We start from the raw sequence: 20,840 nt of genomic DNA, 5'->3' as shown, positions 1-20,840 counted from the left end.
CTGAGTATAAACCTGGAAATATAGGCACAGTTATTAAGAGAAAAAGGTGACTGAGTTAGCAATATCATTAGGATTCACAGGGTAAGTTAAATAAGACAGAGGGCCTAGTACTAGTTTTGCTATATATATATATATATATATATATATATATATATATATTTTTTTTTTTTTTAGTAATGCAATTGGGGTTAAGTGACTTGCCCAGGGTCACACAGCTAGTAAGTGTTAAGTGTCTGAGGCCAGATTTGAACTCAGGTACTCCTGACTCCAGGGCCGGTGCTCTATCCACTGAGCCATCTAGCTGCCCCTAATTTTGCTATATTTTGATTATTTTGAAGGAATAGGGAAAAGAAAAAGGAGGGGGAAAACAGAAGAGAGAAGAAAGCAAAATTTATCTTATATAATTGGGATATTCAAATATTCAAATATAAAACTATAAAAATAAGGAGGAGCTCTCTTTCCTTTGGACTCTGGTGGAGAGCAGAGCTAGAAATGTACTCTCCCTTTAATAGATAGGAATCTAGGCCTTTTCTTCTCTCTTTACCAAATTCTTATTCTCTTTAATAAATGCTTAAAAGTCTAACTCTTGCTAAAGCTTATAATTTATTGGCGACCACTCATTAGATATTTTAGACAGTTTAGCTAGAATTTTAGCCCTTAACAGATGGCTGACCACGAAGAGGAAAGCTAAACCTCAGTCTTCTGATCTTCTGGTTGGGTAAGAAATTTCCCCTACCCTATCCCTTTAAATCAGAAGTACTGCTGAATTGCCAGGTGTTTTCCCTTTAAATTTTTTCAAATGGACCTTTTAAACTCCCTAATTACCCTATTTTTTATTTTAGTCTGTTTAACCAGACAAATGGGAGATAAGATCATGTTAATGCTTTGTTTTTGTGGATTTTCTATTTTTCTTTTTCTTTTTGTTAGAAGAGCCAGCAAGGTGCTCAGACAAGGGACTATCTACCCCTCTCCAAGCCATGCTTTTTTCAGAGAAACCTCAAGCACTCCAGTATTTTTTTCAAATTCTAATGTTGAGAGATTCTCTAATTTTGCATGCCTGGGGGCAACTACCCAACCTCTTGAAGCTTTTAATCCCCTAGCCCCTGGAGGCAAAGTAGGGGAAGAGGAATCCAGGCCTGAGTTCAAAATCAAGTCTGATTCAGGGGCAGCTAGGTGGCGCAGTGGATAAAGCACCAGCCCTGGATTCAGGAGTTCCTGAGTTCAAATCCGGCCTCAGACACTTGACACTTACTAGCTGTGTGACCTTGGGCAAGTCACTTAACCCCCACTGCCCTGCAAAAACAAAACAAAACAAAACAAAAATCAAGTCTGATTCAAATTGCGCTGGTCCCTCCCCTCCTCTCCAAACACTACCCTCTACTCCTCCCATGGCCAAGCCCCTTGCTTCCCCTTCCTGGGAAGTCCAGAGATCTGATTCACATGCTCAACTTTCTCTAACTACATTTGCAGCTTCAGGCTCAGCCCTTCCCCAACCTGGCTGTGCTTCTGAGACAACCTTAAAAAGCCCTTTAAATTCCAGATATGCTTGTTTTGTTCATAATTTTGCTAACCTGCTTTTGTCTTTTATTAGTAATCTTATAAAGCATTTGTATGGTGAAAAGACTGACAGACAATATAGAGGGGTTAAAGAAGAAAAACTTAAGCTGAATAAGAATGACAATCATCAACATAGTTCAAGACTCTGCTTCTTTTGCCATGGAAGGGTATATATTTTACAGAAATATAGAAGTAAACAGCAAGATATTGATATGAGTATTGGGGATTTTAGATATTGGAACCAAAAGTGTTCTAACTTTACTCAGAGTATTAATGTCAGTTCAGGGGTTACATAGGATTTCTATGCTATTACATATACATTTTGAAATTAATGGTATGGGTTTATTTTCATGCTTTTGAGATTGTGTTTTATACTTAGTTTTTAAAACAAGGAAAATATTTGTAAAAGCTTTTTATAGTCATGTGATCAAGTTTATATTTTATAATACTCTTATTAATATTAAGTTCATATTCATTTAGATTTCCTTAGTTTGAATTTCATTGTCTTTTATTGTTCCATGTGTATTTTGTTCTATTCATTCATCTATCTAGTTTTGAAACATTGCAAGATGGTTTTGATTTCATAATACAATGTTAATTCTAGGAGTATTGTGCTCCCATATTCTGAGTTGTTTGTTTTTGTTATTTTTTCCTCAACTGATTATTTGATCAAACTCTTTAAAGCATTTCCCTGGCAAATTGGTTGCCACGGCAAGTGTAAATTGATTCTAGAAGTATTATTTTTGATAAGCATATTCCAAAAAAAAAAAAAGAGGGGAATGTTTGTAAAAGTTTTCTTTTTTCAAAAAAAGTTTTCTTTGGGATTGTGTTGTGCATGTTCTGATTTTTCACAAAAGTAATTGTATACTAAGTGTAAAAAAAGGTATTATTTGAAATTGTTGCATAATTATATACTGTGTTCTGAGTCAAGATGTATTCACATTTTTTGCAATCATTTATTATCCTCAATCCATATGAGATTTGGATTATGGGAATTTATCATTTAAGACACTAATTGCCTTTATTCTGAGTTATCAGATGCCAGTTGGCCAAGATGCCATCCAATCACAAGAGGAATACATGCAAGAGCAGACACTGAACTGTCACATGAGGGGAGACATGCATGAAGTCAAGATATGGCCGAGGGAATGGCTTTTAACAAATGTTGAGGTTGGATTCTCTTGGTTTAATATTTTATTTTATTTTCCCCACAATATTGTACAGATGGCTGGAAGTATTGATCCCACCCATCTCACTTCTACACCTGGCTTCTATGCTCCCTCCTATATGCCTGATGCCATGGACATCTGAATCCCATGCATCTGATTAAGTCTGACTCAGTTTCCTCCAATATATTCAGTGGCATGGACATATATTCCATCCACCTATTTTAAGCCTGGCATACTGCATGGGCAGTACATATTGCTCAAGTGTGGGAATGCTCATATCCCATCATTTCTCTGTTCTTTTATGGTAACCCCCATAATTATCTCAGGTGTCATGATAAATAACAGTGTTGAATTTGGCCTTGACACCTGTTACCAATTATATTAGATTTTTAAATTTCTCATAATGGCATGAGGATAATTAGGCAGATGATGCAAAAAGTGATGAAACAAAGATAAAAATTATTTTTAAAAATTAATATTGCAGCAATTGTCTTCTCAATTACCCTCCATAAGGGGGGACTATAGTAATATTATAATTTTAAAGAATGTTTCAATTTTTGTTTTTTTATATGTTTCATGTGTAACAACTAAGATTCTAAATTCGCTTAGACATGTTTTTGAGAACTTTCATTGTTTGATTTGATTATTGACAAAGCTAATTTAAAGTTGTGTTAAGCTCAATTTTGTAGGAAAATTTCCTGGCTGATTACCAGCATCCACACATCAACCCCTGAAAAGACTTCCATTCCACGACTACACCTAGAGGACATCTGAGAAAAGACTTTCAGAGACTTTAAATGAACAGTTTTGTTTTGTTTTTGTTGTTTTTTTCTTTTTCTCTTTCTGTTATAATATACACCATCTGTAATATGTACTCTCTGCAGAGGCCCTCCCTTTGCAAGACCAATGTCAAAGCGTTGGTTCATGAGGACAAAAAATTGCCCCTCTGGACAAAACTTTCCTCTCTCCCTTTTCTATATTGTTATTAACATATTGTTAGTTAGCATAGATTATTATATTCTGTTATTTTTGACTGTTTCATCAAGGAAACGTACCGTTTCTTGAGGAAACAAAGCGGGGAACTGTAACGATTGGAATGACGCCACCTGCTGGAGACTTACTGTAGAAGAGTTCTGCCCATGAAGCGAAGGTCTTTGAGGGCAAGACCAGGAGTCTTTTCTTTGGTGTCAGGAAGTGACGTGGGCTAGTGGGAGGAAGAAGGAAGAGACTGGCACTCGCTCTCACTCTCTTTCCTTTGGACTCTGGTGGAGAGCGGAGCTAGAAATGTGCTCTCCCTTTAATAGATAGGAATCTAGGCCTTTTCTTCTCTCTTTACCAAATTCTTATTCTCCTTAATAAATGCTTAAAAGTCTAAAAAAAAAAAGGAGTAAAGGGTAGGGGGAGCAAGTATCATTTGAATCTCACTCTCATCTATAGTGGTTAAGAGATGGTAGGAGATACACAGACATACTTAAAGATTTTGGTGTTCCAATACTTTCAAGTCAACAGGGAAATAGAAACAAAGAGGGAGAGGGGAGATGGGAAAATCATAGATTCAGGGCAGAGTTATATATAAGCAAAACAAGCTTTTAACCCTGCAGGGTGGTCATGAAGATGGTAAAGAAAAATTAAGAACCTGTGATTGGGGTCCAGGTGAGGGGAAGAAGAAAGGGACAAGGGAGTGGAATCAAAGTTCATCAAGCACACAGCAATATCATTGAGTATGTTTCTTTCTCATCACTTTTCTTCTTCTTTGCAAAGAGAAGATAGGAAGCAAAGAGAAAAAGTATAAGATAATAAGATCAAAGGAAAAACACATTTGAAAAATGTAGTTAGGAATGTGAATAGGATGAACACCTTCATAAATGAAAGAGAATAGAATGGATAAGAAAATAAAATCCAACAATAGGTTGTTTACAAGAAACACATCTAAAACATAAAGACATAGAGTTTAAAAATTAATTATTGGGGGCAGCTAGATGGCGCAGTGGTTAAAGCACCGGCCCTGGACTCAGGAGTACCTGAGTTCAAATCCGGCCTCAGACACTTGACATTTACTAGCTGTGTGACCGTGGGCAAGTCACTTAACCCCCGTTGCCTAAAAAAAAAAACAAAACCAAAAAGAAACCAAAAAAAAAAAATTAATGATTGGAGTAAAATCTATTATTCTTCAGCAAAATGCAAAAAGAAGAGTGGGGGTTGTAGCCATAATCTCAGACAAAGCAGTTGAAAAATAGATTTGATGAAAAGAGATAAACAGGAAAGTTTCAGTGTATATATATATATATTTATCATATAAGTACCAAATTATATAGCATCTAAATACTTAAAGGAAATGCTAAATAAGTTATAGAAAAATAGACTTTAAAGGTGTAAGAGTGAGTGTCCCTTTTTATACGTAAACAAATCTTTAAAATATCAAGAGAGAAATTAAGGACTGAATAGTATTTTAGAAAAGTTAGTACAAATATCTGGCAATTATTAAATGGGAACAGAAAGGAGTATATACATATATACATAAACACATATCTCTAAAATATGCATGGCACCTTTATAAAAACCTGTCATGTCTTAAGGCTTAAAAGCCTCACCAACAAATGCAGAAATCTTGAGAAATATTAAATGTACCCTTTAGAGATCAGAGCATAATAAAAATGCATACACAAAGGGCCTCTGAAGAATGGTTTAAAACCAATTAGTGACTAAATAATAATCATAAGGAATTGGTAGATTAACGAAAGAACCATAGAAACAATAAATTAAATTAAAAACAATGACAACAATTGAGACAATAGATGAAAATTTGTGGGGTGCAGTCAAAGCATAAACTCTTTGAAAAATCAGAAAAATGGTATCCTACTAGATTTTTCCTTTGGTATAACATGGTATTGATATAAAGCAAAAATGAGATGCATGAAGATAGTATCAGAATTAAGAGCAGCAAAGTGATTTAACACATAGCTTATCCCTCTCCACTGTTCTTCTGCTTGTGCCCTGCGTAATCTGAGCTGGATATTAGGCTGCCCATACCCTCTCCCAGGCAGGCAGGCAGGCATGCATGCCCATCTAGCTCCAATCCCTGGTTCACTACCTCCTCAAGGCAGTGAGATGGATAGAGTAGGTAGAATAGTTGGGAGTTAGGCCACAGACCCTTACCAGCTGTATGACCCTGGGTAAGTCACTTAACTTCTATCTGCTTCTCTTTCCTCATCTGCTAAATGAGGGTAACAATAGCACCTATCATGTTATTGTGAGGATCAAATAATGTGCTTAAAATAATAAGCAATTTATAATTATAATATATAGTACAATACATAACATAACATAATATAATATAATATACTTTATAATAATAAAGTGCTTAGCACAGAACCTGGCCAATAGTAAGCACTATAGAAATGCTCTTCCCTTCTTCAGAATAATAAAGCAGGAAAGAGTAAGTTGGGCCAGGTTGTAAAAGTCTTTAAAAACCAAACAGGAGGGTTTTTATTTAATTCTAGAGGTGACAGGGAGCCATTATAATTTACTGAGTAATGCTGTGACATCATATATGTAAGTCTTAAGAAAATCACTTTGACAGCTATGTGCAGCATGGATTTGAGTGGGTAGAGATCTGAGGTAATGAGACCTATTTGGAGGTCTCTGCAATTGTCCAGGCAAGAGGAGATGAGGGCCTGAACTAGTTTGGTGGTCATATGAATGACCAAAGAGAGAATAGGACAAATGTGAGAAATGTTGTGGAGGTATAAATTAAGAAATTTGGCGACTGACTAGATATATGGGTGGAGACTATGACAAGTTAAAGATATTGTCAAGAGTAAATGGAGGGGGCAGCTAGGTGGCACAGTAGATAGAGCACTGGCCCTGGACTCAGGAGGACCTGAGTTCAAATGTGGCCTCAGACACTTAACACTTAGCTGTGTGACCCTGGGCAAGTCACTTAACCCTCATTGCCCTGAAAAAAAAAAAAGAGTAAATGGAAGAATTTTTGTGCTATGAACAGAAATTGTGAAGTTCAAAAGAAAGGTGAGTTTGGACATCAATCAATCAGCAAATATTTATTACAATACTATGTGTCAGATACTATGGAAAGGTGCTTGAGATACAAAGAATGAAACAATCTCTACTTGTGGTGAATTTATGTTCTATCAGAGAAGACAAGACATACATATACATACACATATTATTTGACGTTATATTACATATACAAAGAATGAAGTTAAAAGGAATATAAATAAATACAAAATAGTTTTAAAAATTAGTGATTGAGAGCACTAGTAGTTGAGCTGGGTTTTTGTTTTTTTTTTGGCATGAGGCAATGGGGGTTAAGTGACTTGCCCAGGGTCACACAGCTAGTAAGTGTCAAGTGTCTGAGGCCGGATTTGAACTCAGGTCCTCCTGAATCCAGGGCAAGTGCTTTATCCACTGCGCCACCTAGCCGTCCCCTGAGCTAGGTTTTTAAGGAAAAGAGAAATTCTACTCTTTTGGCAGGCAAGGTAAGAGTATATAGGAATGGGAGACAGCTTCTACAAAGGCACAGAAATGGAAATGTAGTCACGTGTGAGGAACATTGAGATCAACTAGGCTGGATCACAAATACCCTTATACCTGATTTCTCTCAGACCATAAAATAAGGAGGTAAAGATAATTTTATAGTTATCATTAAAAATTATGGGCTAAAACTCATGGCAATGGAAATCTATATTCTCTTCAAAAGAAACACATATAATAGATAAGCACTATATTTTAAGAGGATATGGAAACCTATGGGTGTAGCAATCACAGACGATGGTGGTGGTATCACACAGAGATCTTCTTTCTAACCTATTTGTTAGAGAACTTACCTGTTTGGAGAGGAGTTCTTTGCAGAGCTGGTAAAGGGTGATGAATTTTTTGGCCAATAGACGTGCCTCAATGAATCCTTCAGCCACCAGCATGATTTCACAGATCAATTCAAAATCTGGGACCACCATAGCACAAGGCCTAAGCACAGACAGTGAGGGAATGAGACAATTTTAGAGTTAAAACAAGACAAAATGTCTTAAATTGTAATGGGAGGAGTTGAGGTTAGATATAAAGAAGAATTGTGTGATAAAGCAGGGTGTAGCAACTGGATTTGGTTATTGAGTAAAGGGATAATATCTCTTTCTCTGGGAATATTTGAAAATAGAAGATGCTTTCCATATCCTTTTTATCTTCTAGACATAATTGCCTAGGCCAGAGCTTCTTAAACTTTTTCCACTTGCAACCCCTTTTTGCTCAAGAAATTTTTATGTGACTCTGGGTATATGGGCATATAAAATAGGTATACATAACCTTTTTCTGTTGCCAAATTTTTCACAACCCTCACATTCAGTTATGCAAACTTATATGAGGTCACAACCAACAGTTTAAGAAGCATTGTTCTAGCCCAATTTACTGAAACAAGGTACTTCCAACCCTTTCATTTTCTGAATTCCTGGTGGTCACCATCTGACTGATATCAAGAACTTTTTTTATCTTTATACAAAGAGAAATGACTAGAAATGTAGTTGGCCATGTCCCCTACTAACTCTATAAAAGTACTCAAGTTCTTTTGTCTCTGCATACAAAAAAATGAGGTCTAATTGAAGCTGGTTTTGAATCTTGCTTTTAATGATTATAATTGCATTTTATTATGTCTGGTTCTATGTAACAAAGTTGCTACATGGTAGAATTCTGGACCATACAACAATATCCCTCTCATCACTTCTCATCTTTGGAAGTCCATGCCATCTCTCTCTACACCTTCTTTGATCTACTACCACTGTTGTACAATGCACACAAAGTTTCATTTATACCTTTCTAGAGAAAGCTCTTAATGGGGTTAATAAATTGATGCAAGTTTCTATCTGCAGGTCATGGGAAACAGAGACCAGTACATGTTATTATCTGATGACATTTTAGGCTTCCCTGCCAGAGAAAGTTTTGGGTGGCAGGATGGGAGGTGGAGATGCATACCAGCATCTATCCATGGATCCTTCCTCTAGTGTAGCCCATGAGCATTTGAAATGTCAGTGAACCAAAGATCTAACCTTTCTCTCCTTTCACATTCCAGTTGAACTCCAAAAATAGAACATGAACAGTGGCTGTGGCTCCATAATTGACCATGTCAGGATATGCTATCGACTGGTTTAATTGCTAGGTACACCTGACCTAATCCAATCTCCTTGTTTTATAGAGGAAACAGTGTCAAAAAAATGAAATGATATTCAAAGTCACACAACTAGTTAGTGGCATAATGGGGCTTAGAAACCAGATCTTCTGATTCCCAGAACAGTGATTTTTTTGTGCTTATTATAAAATGCTTATTATAGAGACACAGTATAGAGTAGTAAAGAAAGACCTGCCCTCAGAGACAGGAAGACTTGACATACGGATTACATGATCCAAACAACTCATTAAACCTAATATTCTAGGCAACCCTGTAAGTTGATGAACTTAGATAACCATTGTTGAACTTCTCAGAACTTATTTTATCCCTAAACTTCTACTTAGTCTTTCTTATTTGTGTTTTTGCTCTGCTGAGGCTACAAGAAACCAGTTACCTCCATACAATGATGATGCACTGAAAAATGGTTTTATCAAAGAGTGCTAGGTCTTATATCTTTGTAGTGTTAGAGGGATCCTATTCAATTATTCATTTGTTCACTTAACAAATGTTTACTTAGTGCAGAATTACACCAATTCCTTTCCCTGATACTCAAGGCTCTCCATAACCTAGCTGTAGTCTATCATTCCAGCCTCATTTCACACTAATGTACTTTGAATGCTCCATAATCAAAAAACTAAACAACAACAACAAAAACAAAAACAACAAAAAACATGGGCTGCTTGCAATTCCTCAGTTTTGTCCTCCCTTCTCCACTTCTGTAATTTTGTGCACACTGTTCTCTGTTCCTGGAACAGATCTGTGCTCCTTCCCTTTTTCTAACTGTTGATATCCTCCCACTTTTTAGGACCCAACTTAGATGCTATGTCCTCCATATTCCTTCACTGATTTTTATTGCTAAAAGTAATCCCTCTCTATTAGAATCTCTCAGGATACCCTGACCTTTGAGTTTCATTTTATAGCTTTTATCATTTTAAAATTATATTAAAGTTATTTAATCTCCGTGAAGGTGGTAGTCTTCATTTCTATAGCTCCTATGCCTAACACATAGTAAGGACTGGGGTGCTGTGTTAAAAGTGGGGAAATGTGGGGGCAGCTAGGTGGATAAAGTGCTGGTCCTGGATTCAGGAGTACCTGAGTTCAAATCTGGCCTCAGACACTTGACACTTAATAGCTGTGTGACCCTGGGCAAGTCACTTAACACTCATTGCCCTGCAGAAAACAAACAAACAAACAAAAAAAGTGGGGGAATGTGATATAGTCCCCATACTCTAGGAGCTTACCTTATAGGAGTTAAGATATTAACATTAATATTAATATATGATATGACTATAAGAGATAAGTACAAATAACTATAAAACTGCACAGAATTCAATAGTGGGATAGAAGAGGTAGAAAGTGATCTGATATTTAGGAAGAATAAAAGATTCCATCTGATTGTAATAATCTGAGAAGACTTCATGAAGCAGGCTTTGAAGGATTGCCAGGAATTGGACCTATGGAACTAGTAGCAAGAAAGAACATTCTAGATAGGGGTCTCAGCATGAGCAAAGTAGAGAGAAGATAGGTTGTATTAAGGGAAGGGCAAATGGTACAATATAAATGGAATGAAAGGTATAATAGTAGGAAATAAGGCTGAAAAGGTCAGTTGGAACTGCATTGCCCAGAACTTGTATCTCAGACTAAGGATTGCAGGGTTTGAGGCAAATGAGAAATGATCGAATAGTTTAAGAAGGGCTTATAGCAAGAGACTAACATAATCATGATAGTGGATCGCATGTGCTTCTCCTCAAAGATAGCCAGAACTTCCATTCATTATAAAATGAAGTTGTGCCCTCAAAAATTATGAACTCTTACCTGAAGAGAGCCTTGAGGTTCTCTGGAAGTTCTGTACGGCCTGCATAGCCTGGGTTCATAGTGATGAAGATTCCCACTGAGGGATTCAGTTTAATCTCCTCCCCAAGGAAGTTAAAATATAGCTTCTTATCCCTGATTGCATCTTGGATACTTTTCACCTGGTGAAAAAAAAATCAATACTTTATAATGAATGTAATGGATTAATGTAGTTGGGATGGATCAGATACCATTCTGTCAGCAGAAGTTGGCTCCTCCTGAAGTTTTCTCAGACTTCAGAACTTGATTGGCACAAAATACTGGGCCCCAGCACCTTTAATACATACACACACACACACACACACACATATATATATATATATACACACACACACATACATTCATACATATATTATATATTTGTATACATATATTAGTATGAGTTGTAGCATGATGTAGTAAAAAAAATTCTAGATTTAGAGTCAAGTAAGGATATGGGTTTAAATCTCGGTGCTGTTATTTATTACCTTGGGCATGTTTATTTAATCTTTCTGGGCCTCAGTTTCATTACCTCTAAAATGAGGGAGTTGAACCAGACAAAACGTAAGGCCTCTTCTAATTTTAAATCTGTAGTTCTGTGTGTGATAAATATAGTGTGACAACCCATTCCATTTGGGTAGATTTATCTGCTTCTTTCTGTATTCTGGGTTATTCAGCTTCCTTCCTTCCTTCCTTCCTTCCTTCCTTCCTTCCTTCCTTCCTTCCTTCCTTCCTTCCTTCCTTCCTTCCTTCCTTCCTTCCTTCCTTCCTTCCTTCCTTTCTTTCTTCCTTCCTTTCCTTCCTTCCTTTCTTTGCCCCCTTCCTCTCTCTTAGCTGGAAATATACCAGTCATTCAAAAGTCTGATATTAATACTAATCTACACAGAAACTCCATTTTTCTGACTTGAACCAGCATTCACTTCTCCTTAGACAGCTTGGGTATCTTTCTTGTCCCAGGAGCTCACCATATTAGTGCCAGACTTGGCATGGACACCCAATCAGCTTTAGTCCTACTGCAATTTAGAATTCATGAACTCAAGAAATCCAGCAACCCCTCCCCAGTAAGGGAGAATACAGGTATGTGCCACCGTGCAGGCTGTCAGTCAATTTTCCTCTTTTTTATTTAGGCTCCCAACTATAAAATATGTATAACGCTTGCCTTGTTAGGAAGTATATTTAATTAAAGTTTACAAATTGTTCTGAGCCTCAGAGCTGAGGCAAGTGTCAACTACCCTTTCTGATGTGCAGCCTGACTCAGCATTCTCTTCTGCTACAAAGGATCTGCAAAACAAAGCAGTCAGCAAAAATGTACCTGTTGAGGAGTAAAGACATCTGTATTTCTGTGTAAAATTTTGTGGGAGATGCTTCATTAAGAGTCAAAGCAAGTTTGAAAATACAATTAACTCACAAATATTAGTTCTTAAGAGAGGTATACACAACTATAGATTATACAAAACAACAGGTTATTTGCCTAAGTTTTCTCCATTTCCACAGGAACATGAGGGAAAACACAAAATAAGTGATTCAATTGCATGTGAATCAGTGAACTGGGAGAAAGTGTTAAGTGCTGTGAGCTCTTGTGGAGACCTAATGGGCAAGCACGTGATTTGGATGCAGAATAGCTAACCTGAGAAGCCATTCAGGTGGAGGGGAGGACACTACCAAGTACCACCTGGTATTTAAGGATTATAGATATTCTTTCTATAGCTTAGAGAATATACTTTTTTAAAATCTTGAAATCTTTGGGAAAGGGACAGGAGCATTATTTTAAGTTTTGTGGATATGTTACCAACTCTAGGACAGGGGAGAGGGGAGAAAAAAAGAAATTTACATGATAACCTTATTATACATTTTTTTTAAAATAGCAAGTTATACATAATAGATTTGCAGTTTTATGTAACGTCTCTCAGGGGGTAGCTAGTTGGCATAGTGGATAGAGTGCTGAGACTAGAGTCAGAAAGACCTGAGTACAAAGACACTTACAAAGATGTGTGATTCTGGACAAGTCACTTAATCCTGGGTGTTGGATTGGAGTGGGGAGAATCTTAATGTGGTCTAGCCCACCAGCAGGCTATTGCAATAATCAAGGAATGAAGTGATGAGGGCCTGTGCTAGAGTGGTGGCAGTGTCAGAGGAAAGAAGGGGGTACATTTGAGAGATGATGTTGTTTAGTCACTTCAGTTGTGTCTGACTCTTTGTATGCCCCTTTGGGTTGTTCTTGGCAAAATACTGGAGTGGTTTGCTATTTCCTTCTCTAGCTCATTTTACAGATGAGGAAACTAAGGCAAACAGGGTTAAGTGACTTGCACAGTGTTACACATAGAGTAAGTGTCTGAGGTTGAATTTTAACTCAGGTCTTCTTGAGGCCCAGTGAGTTGCTAATTGACTTCTTTTATGTTCCAACTAAAATCCCATCTTCTACAGGAATCCTTCCCCAACCTGTAAATTCCAAGCCTGGAAAGCTCCTGGAGAGAACTCTGTTATTTCCTATTTATTTTGTATTTATCCTATATGTAGCTTGCTTGGTATATATTTGTCTGCATGTATTCTCTTCCATTAGATTTTAAATTACTTGAGATCAGGGATTATCTTTAGCTTCTTTTTTTTTATCCCCAAAATTTAGCATAGTGCCTGTCACATAGGAGGTACTTTTTTTTTTTAGGGCAATGAAGGTTAAGTGACTTGTCCAGGGTCACACAGCTAGTGTGTCAAGTATCTGAGGCCAGATTTAAACTCAGGTCCTCCTGAATCCAGGGCAGGTGCTTTATCCACTGTGCCACCTAGCTGCCCCCCAGGAGGTATTTATTGATCGATTGCTAAATAATCTCACCTCCTCCAAATATTTCTATATCTAATCTTTGACTCTTTCTTTCTTCTTCACGACTCAAATCCAATTAGTTATCTTATTTACTATACTTCTTATTTAATATACTTCCAAAACATCTCCTTCATGTCTGTCCTCTCTCCTCCACTCCAGCTGCCCTCCTAGTTCAGGCTTTATCACCTTTATCTTGGACTATTGTGATAGTCTGCTTACTGGTTAGCCTGTCTTTAGGCTCTCCATTGTCTAATCCATCATACAAATAGTAAAACAATCTCCCTAATTCACAGGTATGATAATATAATTCCCCTGCTCAAAAATCAACAGAGGCTTCCCATTGTATATAGGTACAAGACTAACTTCTTAGACTGGCATTCACAATCTGGTGCCAATCTACCTTTTTAGCATTATTTCACATTACTTTCCTTCATGCATTCTATTCTAGCAAAATGTGGCATTCCCAATGTCCATGAATTCATTGGAAATGTATTCTTTTCACCCCCATCTTTTAGAATACTTTGGTTCAAAATTCAGTTCATACACCCAGCTTCTCCATAAAGCCTTCTCATAGCCCTTCAGATGCATGAGTTCTTTTTCTCCTCGAATTTTCTTAAAGCATTTTTTTCTAGACCTCTCCTTTGTTCCCATAATATTCTAAAGGGGAAAGTTATATAGATTAGAGGGAGGAAAAAGAGAAGAGGAAGGAAAAGGAAGTCAATGCCGACTTAAAGAACATTTAGCAGTTGATAAAGTTTTTAAACAAATATGTAAGGCTGGTGTACAGGATGAATCACTAAATCCAATTTTTTCCTTAGATGGCTATACTATTTTAAGTGAAAATGACTCAGACCCTGTCTGTGCTCAATAGTCAGAATACTTTTTAAAGGTTAAGTACTTAGCTGTGTTCTCCAGAGTAAAGTATGAAAACATTAGGGGATTCCAATATGAAATTTTGTTTTGTTAAAAAAAATGGAAGGGACCTTCTAATATATTACATACACTGGACTATACAGTTTTGAATAATGCAGATAATCAAGTTTATATTCACAACTAGTAGAAGGAGGCAAAATTCCAAAAGATGTAAAAAGACTTATATTTTTCTACCAGTGTCCATCTTTCCATTTGGGTTTCATGGAATAGTGTTGGGGCATCTACTTATAACATCTGTTGGAACCCACTTAAAATCAGGGAAAAGTGCCTCCCAAAATGCCTAAAGCTGAAAAGACACAATGACAGGCCAAGACAAAGTTAGGCTTGGGTACAAATCCTGGCAGGATAAAAACTGTGCCTGATTGGTGTTCTTCTCTGATCCCTGCTTTTTCGGACCTATCTCTTCAATACCCCAGCAGTGATCTCTTAATTGCAAAATATGGTGGTCTCTTCTCAGTAGTCAATCTTTTTAACCTCGTTGTGGCACTTGGAACTGTTTACTATTTACTGTCTCCTCTTTGGGTCTCTGTGACATTGATCACTCTGCTTCTCTTCCTAGCTGCCTGGTTGCTTCTTTGTCAGTCTCTTACGCTGAATCCATCTAAGTGTAACTCAGAGGTCTGTCCAGGAGCCTCTTCACTGCCCCTCTATATAATTTCTCTTTTGCTTATCTCATTAGCTTCCATGGGGTCAAATATCATCTTTATATAAATGACTCCTAGATCTACATATCTAGTCCTAAGCTCTCTCCTGAGCTCTGTATTGCCAATTACCTATTGGACATTTCCAATTGGAAGCCCAGTCTTGTTCAGAAAACTCCCATGGCTCTTGGATAAAATGCAAACTTCTTTTTTTTAATCTTTTTCTGTCATTACTTTACAAAATTTATTGCAAAATATTTCCCTTCATACGCTACACGTTCCAGTTAGCCTAGCCTATAATACTTGCTATTTCTCATGTACAGCATCTTATGTGGTACAGTGAATAGAGTAATGGGCCTATATAGAGTCAAAAAGTCCCAAGTTTCTGCTAGCTGTGTGACCCTGCAAAAGTTAATTACCCTCTCTCTGCTTCAGTTTCCTCATCTGTAAAATGGAAATAATAATAGTATCTACTTCCACAGGATTATTGTGAAAATAAAAATAATGTAATATTATAGAACATTATATAAATGCTAGTTATCATCATCATCATTATGATGATTATTACTATTATTCTGGGTATCTTTGTATGGGTTGTCTTCCCTACCTAAAATGTACTTCTCCTTTCTCATCTCCAGCTTTAAGAATCCTTTTCTTCCTTCAAAGCTCAGTCAATTCAATTTCTGAGCAAACAAATTGTACAGAGTATAGTAGCATTAGGCACTTGAGCCTTGGGGTCAACACAAGCGCTTCTAAACTCAAAAAGCTCTCAGTCTAAATGGAATGTGTATTTATAAAGAAGCTTAGCCTAGCAGAAGTTGTCCCATTTCCTACATGAATCCTTTCATGTGATTTTCCCAGCTGTTACTGCTTCCCTCCTTGTATTTATTTTGCATAGATGTTGTATTTACTTATATATGCACTTATGTCCCCCAATACTTTGCTCATTGACAGCAAAGGTTGTTTCATTTTTGTCTTTGTATCCACAGTGACTTGCATATAGTAGGAAATTAATAAAGACTTGTTAATTGAATATACAAATGAGGAAGTTATTTATTGCAGTATATTTTCAATAAGAAAAAAGAAAAACTACAGAGGAGAGGTTAGTCATATTGGAAATAAAAAAAAATTACTACCATTGAAAATATTTAAAACAGTGTTGGAATTTGCAAGTCTCCCCTATGCTCTGTATAAGCCCATGGATCAGAATAATGACATGTGTGGCTGAAAATAAATTACTCATTAAACATTTTTCTGAATCCTTAGTCATTTTTATGATCTTAGCACCCTAACTTTAAACCAAACTATAGGAGTATGATAGATTTTATCAATCAACTGGAGAGCTATTCAGCTTTCAAGAGTAAATTTTGTGCACTAGAGCACAGTGTTGTCAAAAGCCCTTTACATTAGTACCACCCATTCACTTTCATTCCAGGTGTTGTGTTTAACTTGTTGTGGCATCTAATCTTCTCCATATCCACTGATAATGTCTGAACTATAGATGATGGACCTGGGCTGTTGAAAGAATGTGCCTTACTTTAATACCTCATCATAATGCTAATAACTGACATTTAGATAGAACTTTAAGGCTTACAAGCACTTAATATGTTATTAGATAGGCAGTGTTTTGTAATGGATGGAACACTGGGTTTAGAAGCAGGAGACCTGAATTTAAGTTCTACTTTAGACCCTTAAGTACCTCTGTGATCATAGGCAAGTTAATAATTACTAAAAATACCCATTTCCCTTTCTTCAAAATAGGAATCATGATAATAATGATACTTGTAATACTATTACTAGTAATAGCTAGGATTTACATAGCATTTTAAGATTTACAAAGCGCCTTATAAATATTCTCATTTTGTCCTCATAATAGTTTAGAGAAGATGGGTGCTATTAATATCCCCATTTTAAAGATGAGGAAATTACTTTGTATGCTAGAGGTTTTGTGTATGTGTGTATATTCTCTCACAGATTATAAACTCCATGAAGGCAGTAACTGCATTTGATCTAAGTTTTGTATCTCCCCAATAACCTTGATGTGTGTCCTCTACACACAAAGAGATGCTTTATAAAGGCTTGTTGAGCAGAACCAAAATCACAATATATACATTGTCTATGATAACATAAAGAAAAAAGTCACAGAAAAAACAATAATGGCCCTGGAGAACATTTGTGGTAAAAAACAAAAAGCATCAACATAACATAAGGATATGTATGTTGAACTGAAATGAATTTTCTATTATAATTATTGGCATGTGGGATGTAATCTACTAGATTATGAGGACAAGGACTATGATTTAGCTAATCTTTGTAACTCCTTTACCCCTAGGTGGTATGCTTTACCCCTAAGCATAATTTTCTGCATTTTGAAAGGGCTTAATAAATGCTTTTTTTTTTTTTTTTTTTAGTGAGGCAATTGGGGTTAAGTGACTTGCCCAGGGTCACACAGCTAGTAAGTGTTAAGTGTTTGAGGCCGGATTTGTACTCCTGACTCCAGGGCCGGTGCTCTATCCCACTGAGCCACCTAGCTGCCCCAATAAATGTTTTTTGAAGTTGAAGTTAGGAAACCTCAGTTTAAATTCTGGCTCTAATTCTTATTAGTGAGGTGATCTTTACTAGCGGTGTGACTGTTGGGAAGTAACAACCTCTTTATACTACAATTTTTCCACCTCTAAAGTGGGGATAATAATTTCTCTATTATATACTTTATTGGCTTGTTATGAAGAAAATTTATATTAAATTGTAAAGTGCTATATAGATGTTAAACTAATGAATTATAATAAGTAAGGATAAGGAGACATGACATGTTTTACATACAATCCAGCCCTTATCACCTCTTCCCTAGACACCTGCAAATAGCTGCCTAATTGTTCCCATTGCTTTTATTCCCTCCCCTAGCCAATCTTCCACTTAGCTTCCAAACTGATATTCCTAAAGTACAGGTCTGAGCTTGTCACCTCCCTTGCTCAAGAAGCTTCAGTAGCCCCCAGTAGTTTCTGGGATAAACTACAGATATTAAAAGTTTGACATTTAAAGCCTTCATCATCTTTCTCTAGCCTGTCTTTCAAAATTTATTTCATATGACTTCCTGTTCTTTGCTCTCTATTTCATTCAAATGGACCTACTTGATATTTTTTCTGCAAGACATTTCATCTTCTGCCTTTTTTACTTTACATAAACTGCCTAGAATGCTCTCACTGTTCACTGCTGCAGCTGAGAATTTCCAGTTCACATGCCACCTCCTTTGGGAAATTTTTTCTTATGCTCTAAGTTATTAGCACTCTTTCCCATATATTTACTTCCCCTTCCTTCCCCTTCCCTTCCCTCCCCTCCCTTCCCCTCCCCTCCCCTCCCCTTCCCTTCCCTTCCCTTTCCTCTTTTCTTTTCCTTCCTTCCTTCCTTTCTTTTTTTGTTTTTAGGAAATGGAGTTGTGACTTGCCCCAGGTCATACAGCTAGTAACTGTCAAGTATTTGAGGTCAAATTTGAACTCAGTTCCTCTATCTCCAGCGATGGTGCTCTATTCACTGTTCCACCTAGCTGCCCCATTAACTTATCTTTATACATATTATATACTCTCACTAGAATGTAAGTTCCTTGAGGTCAGGCACTATTCATTTTTGTATCTACCTGTCATGGTCCAGTATCATGTTTTGCATATAATATCACATATAATAGGCACTTAACAAATACTTTCCCAATGATTATCAAGATAAAGAAGGGGCATGAGACCAAAGTCTGTATTGGGGAAAGGCTAAAGATTTTGGCACAAAGATGAGACTCCCCAGTTTTTGACCCCATTACCTGTACTGCCACCACGGAAAGAACCTCCACAGAAATTCTGTTAAATTCATCAAAACAGCCCCAGGCACCAGTCTGAGAAAGGCCTTTGTAAATATTGCCACAAGACTGCAATGAAATGTAAAGAGATTAAATTACCAGCTGAAATATTTGTTTTTGTTTGTTTGTTTTTTGCAGGCAATGGGGGTTAAGTGACTTTCCCAGGGTCACACAGCTAGTAAGTGTCAAGGGTGTGAAGCTGGATTTGAACTCAGGTACTCCTGAATCCAGGGCCTGTGCTTTAACCACTGCGCTATCTAGCTGCCCCTGAAATATTTATTTTAATAAATGGATAATTCCTCTTACCCATGAACACTTTTGTTATCATGCAAACTGTCAGTCGAGAACCTGTAATAAAATTTCAAGTGTGTTGCATTTTTGATGGTTATAGAATGGCAACACATAATTCACAGGATCAAACAAAACCTTTTCATCAAATCCCCTTAAAATGTCAGCAGGACAGAATTATTGTTGGTCCTGTAGCTTCAGAAATTCCCCCAAATAAACAAAAGATGATTCCTCTGTAGCTCAGACAAAATTTCTTCCATTTAACCTTATGTCACAGTCTGAGGGAAAATGTCTGCATTTTTAAAACACATGCACAGCCTCTGTGCTTTCCTTTAGAGAAGCTGGGAGGTGGAGACAATATGCAGCAGGTGTAAGCAGAGAACTTAAGGAGTGATACAGAAGGTGCAGAACAACCAAGACCAGTCTTCAGGAACATAAATGAAATAGAGATAAAGGAGGAGATAACCTTAAATATAAAGTGCGCTTAATCAGAGAGATGAGTGCTCCTCTATGGACTGAAGTTTCGTCATTGGCAAAATTTGAGAATTTTGTCTAGAGGGGCTATGAGGTCCCTTTCACCTCTAATAGTTTTACCATTTGATTCTAAGTGTCTCCAAATTCTAAGTGAGAACATGGATTTAGAGATGGAAAGGACTTTGAGGCCACCTGGTCTAAGCCTGTCATTTTACAGATGAGGTAGCTGACATCCAGGGAAGGTGAGTGAAGCCACAGTCACAAAAATAACAAGCGTCAGAAGCAGATTTGGAACCCATATCCTTTGTCTCCAGAAGAACAGTATGCTATACTATAGCATGGGACAAAGGGATAGGTTACTTATAGTTATTCTCATGATCTTCTACTAGTTGGTTCAGGGACCAGACTGGAAAAATATGTGAATATTGGAAGGTATGTTATTCATTTATCTCATTATTATTATTCCAGCATCTGCTAGGTATTGAAAGTATTCTATTGGGCACTAAATGAGATTCACTGGGGATAAGACCCATATATAGTACATAGTTGAGGAATAATTCAAAACTTGAATAGCCAAATGAGTGATATAGCAATAGTGTTATAGGAATGCATAGAAGGAATTAATGGAAAAAGTGAGTCACTAAACTAGACTAAAAAAGATGAGCAGGTAAGCTAATAGACTGGGGGAAGATATTTGGGAGGGGAGGTAAAACACGAGCAAGGGCTTAGAATAAAAACTATCAGGTTTTTGGAGGGGAGTGAGGAGACCAGGATGCATCCTGTGGTGGTGTATTTGGAACTAAGTGGAGAGGTAGAATGGATTGTGGAATATCTTGAATGACAAGCTAGGGAGCTGGACATACCTCTATAGACAATGGGGAAGCCATTGGTCTTTGAGTGTTTGATGCGATATGTATAATAAATTGGGGTAGGCGAGGGTAGAGGTTTGAAGGAGGCAAACCAGTAAAAATGTTGTTATAGTGTAGGCAGAGTCGTTTCTCCTTTCCCATCTCAATGCCATAGCTTCAGGTCAGAATCTGAACTCAACCTGCTAACTGGGTTTTCTTACCTCCAATCATTTCCCCCTCTAATACAAAACTAGATCATTTTAAGAAAA

At 37.0% G+C, this 20,840-nt stretch overlaps 1 protein-coding gene across 1 annotated transcript in view; it reads right to left on the bottom strand.

Moving 5' to 3' along the window:
- The window catches only part of DNAH9 (dynein axonemal heavy chain 9), a 455,137-nt gene that overhangs the window by 259,555 nt on the left and 174,742 nt on the right, over nt 1-20,840 (bottom strand). The window contains exons 28-30 of the mRNA XM_044002519.1: nt 18,926-19,030; nt 10,714-10,871; nt 7,571-7,709 (exon numbers count right to left, since the gene is read on the bottom strand). Coding sequence (XP_043858454.1) covers nt 7,571-7,709; nt 10,714-10,871; nt 18,926-19,030 — 402 coding nt within the window. The remainder of the gene's footprint in view (nt 1-7,570; nt 7,710-10,713; nt 10,872-18,925; nt 19,031-20,840) is intronic.

The sequence above is a fragment of the Dromiciops gliroides genome, chromosome 4, assembly GCF_019393635.1.
Source record: "Dromiciops gliroides isolate mDroGli1 chromosome 4, mDroGli1.pri, whole genome shotgun sequence".
Taxonomy (NCBI): domain Eukaryota; kingdom Metazoa; phylum Chordata; class Mammalia; order Microbiotheria; family Microbiotheriidae; genus Dromiciops; species Dromiciops gliroides.
Note: the sequence above shows the minus strand (reverse complement) of the source record. Positions and strands in the feature narration are given on the sequence as shown.